Source organism: Pantherophis guttatus, chromosome 8, assembly GCF_059756535.1.
Source record: "Pantherophis guttatus breed Tessera chromosome 8, ASM5975653v1, whole genome shotgun sequence".
Taxonomy (NCBI): domain Eukaryota; kingdom Metazoa; phylum Chordata; class Lepidosauria; order Squamata; family Colubridae; genus Pantherophis; species Pantherophis guttatus.
This window is the reverse complement of record NC_142070.1, coordinates 41,069,880-41,081,977: the sequence shown is the minus strand read 5'-3', so window position 1 is coordinate 41,081,977 and position 12,098 is coordinate 41,069,880. Positions and strand designations below refer to the sequence as shown.

At 35.4% G+C, this 12,098-nt stretch overlaps 1 protein-coding gene across 3 annotated transcripts in view; it reads right to left on the bottom strand.

Moving 5' to 3' along the window:
• Window positions 1–9,403: 9,403 nt before the first annotated feature.
• The window catches only part of TUSC3 (tumor suppressor candidate 3), a 139,607-nt gene continuing 136,912 nt past the window's right edge, over window positions 9,404–12,098 (bottom strand). For all 3 annotated transcript variants that reach the window (XM_034401328.3, XM_087874622.1, XM_087874624.1), the window contains one exon: window positions 9,404–9,726. In XM_034401328.3, the coding sequence (XP_034257219.1) occupies window positions 9,711–9,726 (16 nt within the window). In that variant the 3' untranslated portion in view covers window positions 9,404–9,710. The remainder of the gene's footprint in view (window positions 9,727–12,098) is intronic.

Sequence of the window (12,098 nt, the reverse complement as noted above, 5' to 3'; positions counted from 1 at the left end):
TGTATTGTATGTGTTTTTATTGTTTGGCTGTGCACCGCCCTGAGTCCTTCGGGAGTAGGGCGGTATAGAAATCTAATAAATAATAATAATAATAATAATAATAATAATAATAATAATAAGATGGGAAGAGCTGAAAACCAAAATCTTAGCATTATAATATACTATCTGACAAAAAAGACATAGGAGAACAACATGAAGTTTGGAGCTAAACAAAAAAGCTACTAAAAATAGTTTCTCATCACAAATATGGACTATCCAATAAAGAATCAACATTTTTTTCAACAGAACAATAGATAGAGAAATTTAAGTATTAGGTATGTTTGAGTTATATATAAAAAGTCAGGATAAAAAAAAATTATAATGACAAAAATAACAAACCCAGTGTATATATCTAGCTGACTATGTCACCAACAACTTAAAATCAGTTGTGCAGCATTGAAATGAGTAAAAAAAAATTAGCACAAACTGTGTAAGCTTCCTTTTTTGCCTATACTCTGCAATTTTTCTTGTCAGAAAATTACTGCCCAATCTGTAGTGAGAATAACATACGGAACAAAATGTTCATAGCATCTAACTATTTTTGTTATTGAATGATTTAAGCAAGAATTAAATCAGAAGAGGCAATGAAATATTATTACACAGTCCTACTGTAATAAGAAGAAAATAAATTGTGGGAAAGATACTTCTGAGATATCATTTTTCCCCTAGAGACAATTACTCTTCTTTTCATTAAAAAAAAAACAAAAAAACAAGGGAAAATTAACAGCAGGCAATATAGGATAGATAGGAATTTGCAATCCCTATCTCTTCCCCCCCCCAAATCTCTATTTGTATATAAACACTAGAATTATACAAATATATAAAGACCCCCCCAAAGATGAGTTTAACTCTTTATCTAAGAATGACATTGAGAAGCTGGAGGAGAGCTGCAATGAAGACTATGTCTATGGAGATTCTCAGTCAACCAGGTCATGGTTGTCTCAAAGGTCCTTTCTCAAAAAGGCATTAGATTTTCTTTTTCTCCTTGAGGTAGATGTTTCGCTTCTCACCCAAGAATCTTCTGACTGTATGGGGGGAGAGGGATGAGGAATATAAATCCTTCCACGTCCCCCACATACACCATTCAGACAGAACTGAACAAGCTTCTTGGATGAGAAGTGAAATGTCTTTTCCTCAAGGAAAAAAACAAAGTTCAGTGGCCTTTTGTAAAAGTATTTTTGAGGCAACAAAGACAATGGCTAGAAAAGGAAATCTGAGCCCAAAACTGAGATATAATCTCAGGTTTAAACTTCCATTGTTCTTTTGAAGATAAAGGGAGAGAGTGGAAGCACATTCAGATTTGCAAGATTCTGAAAACTTATAATAAAAGTATTCTGTAAACTTGTAATAAAAGTAGCATCAGCATTCATAACCCTGGTTTCCAGTCTAGTCTGCCTCAAAAGGCTGTCACTATAGGGACATGACAATCTATATATTCTTTTTGGCAATAATATGGAAATGGTTAAATGGTTTCTGCCTTCTTTTCACTTCTCTATTCAGCTTATAGCCCTAGAATTTCCTGGTGACCCAGTTTAGTTTTTGAAGGCAATGTATCTCAGCCAAGTTTGGCTAAATGTTTTATAGAATCTACTCTATATACTATAAAAGTGAAAACCACTCACGCCGTAATCACGAAATCTCCAGAACCGTAAAGCTTACAAATTTGAAATTTGCCACGGTGCTCACTAAGAAAGGATTTTTCGAAATGACCATCAGATCATTAGTATTTCTTATATTATTATTAACATGCTCTGATGCTAATTAGTTAGACATTCTACTCCCCCATCCAACTTGAAAATAACTCTGGAAAGAAGGGGATAGGATAGGGGAGGATTCTGTGGGGCAAGCAGGAGGGAAAGAAGGGAAGAGGAGAGGCCGATTATAACTACTCATTAATTTTCAAGCTCTAAGTGTAGATTTATCAAGTCCGATCACATAGTTTCGTAACAGGTATTCAGCTAGTGTTTTATATTAGCTATATTCTAGAAGAAAGAAATGAAGGAAATAAATGATAACAATTGATGTAGATTGTAAATATGCATGGGGCAGACATTTTTGAGACAGACTGTAGCTGAATCAGAGATTCTGAGAGAGTGGACTTTTACATTTTCAAGTCTGCTATTGCTATTACATTGGAAACCTGGTTGTTAATTTAAAATAGGAAAAATACCAATGTATCAAGCCCATTCAAGAGACTTCAAATGCAAATGTCACACTGCAGCAGGGCTATCTGTACAACACTATTATGTAGTAACATTACCTTGGGCAGAATTTAACAGTGCATCTTTTTAACAATAAGCAGAGAAAAATTGTATTCATATATTGAAAGGAATGTTTCTTCATCAGATAATTAATATGCCTCTCCCATGTAAAGTCAGTTTCTTCAAAAAGACTAGGAGAGCAAGAAGGTTCCTGTGCAAGAACTTTTATAAAATAAACTGCAAATGTGTAAATTACTACTTTCATTGTTTTTTTTAAAAAACTTCCTTGCTGGACAGAACTCCAAATACATCACTACCAAGCATGGGGGGGGGTGGTTGGGTTTTTTTTTGCTTTCTCTGATAATGGTGTATCTACTTCTACTCTATCTTTTTTTGACAATCTAATCATCAGAGAGAATAAGCACAGGCAGTACAAATGATACCTGGGAAAATAATGTTGTTGATTCATTTATCTTACACTAAGAATGTTGAAAAAATAAATTCTTAGAGTGCCTTACAGATTAATATATTCATAAAATAACCCTTTGGATGCTTACTGAAAAGTAGGACTCACATTGTACACATAATTTCAAATTTAATCAGAAGCAGTGAAGAGATCTATCTCTATGAACCTACATCTGTGCAGTATCTGAGCATCATATCAAACTAAACCATGAGTTCAGTATAGTTTTTTGGATAATTCAACCATAGTCAATGCTTCGTGGTGCTGCATGATGCTACAAGCAGTGATTTAATTAAACCATGGCAATGTATCACAGAACACATGTGCAAATCAGGCAATACACCTAATTGGGTCATGAGGAAGATAAGCATGTTGTATGGATACCAAACTGAGTTAACTTCCTCTACTTAGGCTATTTTGCCTGTCTCATGAACTATTTACTAGGTCAACTGTCCATGATTGAGACAAAGTTCTAGAGAAGGCCCATTTAACTAAACATTTATTTCTTTTCTTATTAGATTTACATCTCATCTTTATTTTGTGGAACTCAAGATAGTATACATATTATTTTTTTTCTTATTTTTTCTCACTGCAATTACCCTATGACGTGGACTGAGAACAGAGTCATTGATCCAAATTTGTCTAGTCAGCTTCCATTCCTAATACAGAATCAGTCTTCTACTTTCCAATCCAGCACTTTAGCCAGGATTGTCCAAAGGGAGGTGGTCAAAAAAGTCAAGACGGTAGCCACAACAATGCAATGAAAGCATTACAACACACATTAGAAAGTGGCAGGTTTTTGAGCTCAGAGCTGAAGCTACTTTTTTCCTCCCTGGTTGTATTCTGTATTAATTTGGTAAAACAAGGGGGGAGGGGAAAAAGAAAAGGAAAAGGATACACATAAATTAAACTTTACATTAGAACTAAGGTTGAGGTTGTTGCTCCATCTTGACTTCTTTGGACCTCCCTCAGTCCTGACTTTAAAATAATGAATGAAGTTTGCAAATTATTTTAATGAGTGGCAGGAGAAGCTGTATTATTTGTGAAATGTGGATAGCATCTGAAAAAGATTGTATTTTTTGCTTCAAAATTATCCCCTACCCATTCATGTACATAGTAGAACTGTTCAGATGTATCTGATGCCTTTCTCCTCTAGCAAGTGGCTCTGTTATTTTTTTTAAGTGAAAGAAAGTGGCCTAAAGCTATTGCAGAAAGAGAGTTCATGCTAAGCCACTGGGAGGAACCAAGACATCTTTGAAGTAAGGGACAGGCTTCCAAGCTAGCAATCTTTTATAAGGTTAAAGCCTTTCTTGCTCTTCCTTCTTGAAAACATTTATGGAAATGTTTCTATTATACACAGAGTAGCTGTATCAGTGAGACGGGAGGCATATAAATTTAATAAATAAATACAAAGAAAACAAGATCATATCACTTTCTCCAAAGAAGAAAACTCTCAGCGTTCCAGAAAAACCCCAACTCCAAGTAAAGATGCGGAAGCAAGCATTTTCCAAAGTCCTCTTTACTAGAATAGGCAAACTGGCACATCTGGGGAAACCCGAATCTGAAAAGCCTGGATTTTCCTTCAGTAAATCAAAGCTCCCCAAACCATCCCCTTTGCCACCCCGTCAGTCACATGCGCCAATCAACATCTGTTCCATCCCGATCCAGCCCCTGACCACTCCTTCTTCAGATGCTGGATCGCCTTGACCTTGACCGACAAGAAGAATGCTATTATGTCTACTAACCCCCTCTCCTACTTTCCCACACATGAGAAGGTGGCAGCATTGGAGCTTCCGGCCTAATATGGCTTCCAAAGCTGACAGAAACTATGTTTTAAATGATAGGACCAGAATTCAGGATTTCTTGAATGTGAAAGAGGACATTCCTATTGTGTCAGACCAGCAGCTCATTCAATTCAGCTCACTCTTACCTCACTTATAGCTTGCCAGTTAGGTAGGTAGATTGACTCTGTGACCTTCTGGATCCAAAGATGTGCTTTTGATTCAGCCAGAATCTTCAGGTCTTATAACACTAGTGAGTGAACTCTACTTATCATGAATAAGAGTACAGGAAAATATTTTCTTACTTACTTCCATTTGGCCATTTTCTCAATGGTTACTATTAAAACTCATGAATCAGATTTCTTTTTCTTAAAAATTACTTACATTTTGCTTTGCCATGGCAGTTCAGCTGCAGTAACTAAGCAGATTTTGCTGACAGTTCTTGGCATTATTATTGTATCTTGCTTCATTCATCTGGCTCTTTCCAGATGTGTTGGGAGTAGTATTCCCAAAATGCTTATCTCAACATATGGATATAAGGGACTTTTTGCATATTGTCCTTGTCTCTACTCCTGCCCTTTTTCCTTTTTTACCTACTTAGGAACAGAACATATTAAATTTTGAGCTTCAAGCCTATTAACTCTAAGAAAACTCCCTCATTTATGGGTCTCTGAATTTTGGTTTGAAAATAAATTAATCTTTGGTAGAAATGTCACCCAAATTGAAAGGCAAATAATTTTGACAGAATTGCTGTTATTAACAAATCCATTTGCTTATGATTAAGTTCATCTTGAACATTTGTTCTAGCGAGAGTCTGCAAGGCCAACATAGTAGTTATAAGGATTGGTAAAGCTTAGATCTTGGAGAGTGCAAAGCAAAGATTACAAAGTCATTTGATGTGAGTACTATCAATTTTCTGCAACAAAAACACTGGCATCTCCAGCTGTTTTCATCTTTTATTACATATTTAGCTTTCTTAAATTTAATCTTTAGAGTGTCAAGTTTTGTTTGTATTACTGGGTCCAGATAAACGTTAATCTGAAAGACTCAGTCTATTGCAACACTGAATGCATAGTGTCCAGAGAGAGAAATAATCTATAGTTTTTCTTTTCCATCAAATTATAGAAAGCATTCATTGACGTCCATGCTCTACACATTTTGAACAGCACTTTTATAGCAATAGTTGGAAATAGTGTTTTCTTGGAATATCTTCTTAGGAATCGGGGATTTCTTCTGAAAGCTTGATCTGGTACATTTTTTTAACCATTGGATGAGTTCTTTCTCTCCAGCTAAATGGATATTTCATGAAGGATTTGGCTGGCAATCAGATCAGATTACATATCCATAAAAGCAAATAATTGTCAATATTGCAGAAGATGTCAACTAAACAATCAAGTTCAGCCCAAGATGTATTATAGTGATATCATAATGCTCAAGCTCAAATACAACACAATGATATCCAATTGTGAGTCCAATTCTTTATATGCTTACACCTAGTAATAGAATCCCGCTGAACTTAAACTATACTTCTTTTAACCTACTAGATATATGCGGAAAGATTCTATGTTGTGGCTATTCTTAAAATACCTTCCCCCTTCCCCATCCATCTCAGGACTATGCTGTATCTTAATCTGAATCTATCTTTGGGAAAGCTCTGTGGCCAAAACTTTTATCCAGCAATTTTCCAAGTGCACAATCCATCACAGATATTTTTTAACAAAATGATTAAATTTGATTGCTACTTTTTAAAAACTTAAACTTCTATATTAAAATTGAACATAACTTGTTTGATTTGATTGCAATTTTTCCACATTCCAATGCAGACATCACTTCAAAGGAAATAATATCTGAGCAATATATGATATTGGGCTTGATTCTTGCTACTAAATATGCATAAACCTGAAACTTGTCAACAGGAAGAGAAACCAGTAGTGAAAATGTGAGTCTCAATTGAAACCCAATGGATGAGACTGGTGTGTGGAAAGATCTATGGACCTTTCATTCCTGTGAAACAGGTTTTATATGCTGTCTTTATACTGTGAAAGGTATTCTGCTTCCGCCAACCCTCACAAAGGACACAAATATAAGGAGACAACAGAAATCCTTAATTGGAATCTATTGGATCCTGACACTTTCCAATGTTATCAGGAAAAAGCTGAGTCTTTGGTAGACAGATACTTACTCTAATACCACTCCAGTATTTTTTAAGAGCCTGAAATAAATTAGATAGAGCATTTCTGGCTGGGATACATCTTAGCTATTGCATGTAATGCGGTATTTTCTTTTACAAACTTTTATCTGGAATCTTTTTCTTCTCTAGAATATGCTGAATGAACATGTTTTATAGCTTTCCATAAAACTGTAACATGTATTATGAATTCTGTTTGCATTGTTCTGGCAAAATATGAAAGGGTGTTAAAGCCAACAAAAAATGTGTTCTTTTAGTTTCAAGCTAATCTAAATAAATACCAGAATGCTGTCAGTTGATAATATTGCAATGTGCTGGAAAGGCAGAAAATTATTGAAAAACAGAGAGAAAGAATTGTCTAACTTTTATAGATTATATATTGGATTAATAAGTAACCATTGATTAGAGTTGTAATAAAGATATGTACATGTAGTCCTCAATTTATGCCTGTAATTGAGTATGGAATTGGTCATAAGCATGGCAGTGATTAAATGAGTTATCACATGACTCCCCACAATTTAATGACCGTTTTTTTTGGGTGACAGCCATTAAGTGAATACTTTATATGGCTATTTTTTGCTGGAAACTAAAAAAAAAACCCTCACTGAAAATTATGGTCATGTGATAGCAGGATGCTGCAAATCAGGGGTGGGTTCTACTTACCTTTACTACCAGTTTGTATCATGCCCGCTTCTGCGCAATCACCTATAATGACGTCCGAGTCAATGGATGAAGCATCCCGCCAGTTTTACTACCGGTTCTTGCGAACTGGTCTGAACCAGGGGCAACCCACCACTGCTGCAAATGGACATTAATGCAAGTAAGCGTCCAAAATGTAATCATGCATCCGTGATGTTTGTGTTCCAACTCTGGGGTTGTAAGTATCTTTTTGTGTAAACACTTGCTAATAAACCGGTTAAGTGAGGACTACCTGTATTTAATTTCTAACAGTGCTAGAAACACACCCACACAGTTGCAGAGAAATCTTCTAAAGTTGTGATAACTATTTTAGGCAATGTGTTGGTAACTTCTTAATAAACTATGACATTTTTACGGTTGAACATCTTTTTAAAAAAATGGATTAAACCAATAAATGTAAAGTATTTGATTAGTATAGTTTACCACTAAAATTACAATTTTTCACTTTGGTATGAGATTGGTCTTCTTTTCAGCACTATAATTTCCATCTCCGATATTCAGTAGGAAAATGAACTAATGAAACAAGCTGCAGTAGTTCACCCAATTATTCTTGTTCTTGTGCAAAATGGCTTACATGGGCAGACTTCATAGATTTCACTATCACCATTTAACTTCTGTGTATGAAATGTCAGCTTTATCAAGTTACTGAATCTGAAATGTCAACTCCATCAAGTCACTGAGTAAACTTGCTGCCATTTCTTTAATAGGTGAATACTAAAATGAATGTTAACATGATGCTTAAGCTCCTAATTTATCTTAAGATTCTTTAGGGCAAAGATGCCTCAATTGTTTTTCTAACCACTTACTGAAGCCTGCAAGGTTGCTCCTTTTTTTTCTTGATAAAGGAATATCCAGATGTTCCAAAATTATAATCCATTGCAAACTGTAAACCTTTCTTAGGCTGTGATTCAATACTAATACTAATAATTTAGAATGCTTAATTTACCAGTGTGGTTAGTCCAGGCTACCAAAGGAAGGGAGGTGCCACTTGATTTATCCCTTGTAAAACAACGACCCAGAGGTTTCTAGAGTAAAGGGGCAACATACCCATTTAGTTGTCAATTGAAAGTCTGGAGACTTAACCAACATATTCCTTGGCTGTATAGTCACATGTTACAAAATAGCTTTAAAAAACATTAACTAGTTTGATCTTAAAATAGTATTTCTAAAATTACTGTTTCCCCGAAAATAAGACCCAGTTATATATTTTTTGCCTCCAAAAGAGGCATCAGGTCTTATTTTCAGGGGATGTCTATTCCACTGTCCCACCTCGTGGTGGCACTGACAACCTCAGGAGCCTGTGTGGTCGCTGCCGGCCAAGTTCTTCTGCTGCCCTGCTGCTGCTTGCATGTGGTGCCCCCCAGACTCCATTTCGACATCAGAGCCCTTCAGGAAAAGCTTCTGCAGCCGAGAAACGAGCTCCGGATTGATGCACGCAGTGCTTCCTGGGCCTCTATTTCACCATTAGAGGCTTTTGTTGTAAATCCCGAGCTCATTTCTCAGCTGCAGAGGCCTTTCCTGAAACAGAGGCCGGGGGAGACGTGCACAAGCAGCAGCAGCAGAAGTGGGCAGGCAAGGTGAGGCAAGTGTCAGGGCATGGGAGGTCTGGCTGCAACTGTCCTAAAGTTGCAGGGTGCAGGACACATGGAGCAGCTCCACCCCCCCATCCCTGCCCGTTTGATTTTTAACTGTGTGCCTCCCCCCACCTCATGCAACCAGATGCAATGGAGTGAAGGGGGTGTCTTAACTAGGGCTTATTTTGGGAGCAGGCCTTATATTGGGTGCACATGTAAAAGTCAAGCTAGGTCTTATTTTCAGGATAGGTCTTATTTTTGAGGAAACAGGATACTAATTTTATAAAAGAAATTGGAAATTAAAAAACATAAACATCAATGTTATTGTATTTCATTTATGTATTTTTTTATTAGACAAATCTGGTTTTTGTTATTAAACAATTAAAGCACATAACTACTTTCTGGCCTGTCCAACCACCTGGCCTGTCCAACCACATCAGAGCAACAAAAACCAAGTCTTTTCTGGCAAAATTAACTTTATTGAAAATGAAGAACACAAGTGCTGTACATTTTCATTCCGGTTTATCACATTTCCTATTTAGATATCCAATGTTTATTCTGCATTATAAATTTTATGAAGCATTTAGTAATAAGATACAAAAACAAAATTGTCTTCTTCACACAATACTTGTTGCAAGTAATCACAGAAAACAGATGCTTGAAATGGAAAGACTCTTGAAAAACATGAAATGTTTGTATACAAGTACTATCAGTAGATGCTTGTCTTCGCAGTAAACATTAGCCTTATGCAAATCTCACTTGAATTCACTTAATTAAGAAGCTGAAAAGAAAGAGAAAATGAGTAAATGCAACAAATAATGGGCACATGTAGCTCTCACTTTACCCTTGTTAGTAAAAATTAAGATTTATAACTTTGGAGGCTTGGAAAAGCACATTAGCACATTAGAATCATAAGCCAATGTTATAATGAATCTGTACAAAATGAAAATATTTAAGATGTTTTAAATTGTCTGAAGAGCTGAAATGAAAAAAAGTAGATAATATTTCACAAATTTTGCATTGCATCCCCTTGTATTTGCACTGCAATTTGCATTGCATTGTATTGTAATTTGCATTGCATCCCCTGATATTAGGGGATGCCTTAAACATTTGTGACAAATATCAGGTTTTAAAACCAGAACTGCAATTAAATAGTGGTAAAATTACAAGTATGTAATCTGTGGATGTAGGCTGTTCATGGGTACCCAGTTTCCTTTAATACTCTTAGATAAAACTAATAAAATATAGCAGCAAAAATTATAATTTTTGACAACATTTATTTTTAAAACAAGTCTTTCCTCAAAGATATGCTAATGTATTATAAATTTAAAAAATGTCTGAAAGCCTAATAAAAATGTTAGGTTTTCACAGGTTTATTTTTTTTAACAAAAGAAGTGCCAGTTAATATAGTTGTCTATCTCCACTTCAAATAATTAACACTTTTAATTATTTCAACATAACAATTTGGAATGATGGCCAAATGAATTCAGTAGAATTCAGTCTGGAACAAGCTTATCGTCAGTGAGGTCTTATCTAACAAAAAGTGATTAAACATTTTGTGACAGTAGGTATAGATGGTCTCACAAAATGGCTTCCTTGGGGTAGCTTCTACTTTCATAGTAGTTGCTATTATGGCCACAATTATTCACAAGTTACTACCGTGTTTTCCCAAAAATAAGACACTGTCTTATATTTTTTTTGAACCCTGAAATAAGCGCTTGGCCTTATTGCCATGCACTCAAAAGCCCGATAATTATATATAATTATAATTATTTTGTGCATGTATGTTAACTTGAAAACAATGTAATTTTATAACTGGTTAATGGAAAGGATTGCAGTAACATAGAAGCTTGTTCACTGTCTCTGAAGATTCTTGTGATCCTAGGTCTATTTATATTATTTTGTTGCAGCTGCTATGAAAAATCTATTGGTTACAAATATAGCACCATTCTCCCATTCATGTTTTTTATTAAAAAGCGTATACTATACTTCATTTGGACATTTTAATGGGGCTAACAAAATAATCATAAATGGTAGCCATTGCCAGCCATGTGCAGAATTCAATTTCGCAACACCACATAAACTGTACTTTTATATCTGCTATCAGAACATTTCTTTCTTCTTTCCCTGTATGCTAGAGACTCAAACACAATAACTTTTCCTCAAAGGACAGTTACTCCATTTTCTTCCTCTCTTTCTCACACTTTTCAAAGAGATATTGTAGGGATAAAGCCAATGCTACAATATTATTTTTTCAGATGCAGTGATTAAAAAATGTCCATGATGTCCTGAGTGTTGCTTTATTATAGATTTATACTAAGGCATTTCATTTATTTCCATTTTTCCTCTCCAAAGAATTCCCAATAAGCAAATTTGAAATTTATTTAATTTATAATCAGCTGCCTTTTTACTTGCAGACCAAGAACGGATTTGTCCTTTTTATCAAATAACCCCAAGATACCTTTTTTAGTTAGACATTGTCAGCACAAACCTGGTTGGCATATTCAGTATGTGATTAAGACTATTTTTTTTTTGTTACCAATGTGAATTACATTGAAATATCCTTTGAATGTTCTTGTATCTCAGATTTAGAGAGATGTAGAGGAGAGACCCAGCTAATCCACCACATGCTTTCATCAAAAGAAACAGAGAGATGATTATGTTTAACTTTAATTGCTATGTCTTCTCAGCTGTTTTCTTCCAAAATGAGAACTGTCTGGGCCAAGGAGAAAGCTGGTGGGCTGTCAAAATGCCATTCTTCTTACGGTCTTCAATTCCAACTAAAGCTACAATGATGGCACATCATCATTCTTTTGAAAAAAGAAAACTTTTCACATGAGCAGCGCCCATTAGTAAGCCGCAGTGAAGTGTGTGTGTAGAAGGGAGAAAGTTTGCTTCAACCAGGAAATAGGAGAGTGCACCTTGTTTATGAGGAGATAAAATCAAACCAAATAGCTTTTAACTAAAATTATGAAACTGGTAAGGGTTAAGATCGGATTCACCTGTGAAATCAGTAACAGAGTTTAGATGACTGAGTCAAGTAGTAGTTGCCAAAAAAGCCTATGCAGTCCGAAGCTGCATCAACAGAAGGATAGTATTAAGATCACATGAACTGTTTGTACCACTTTATACTGCACTAATAAGACCACACTT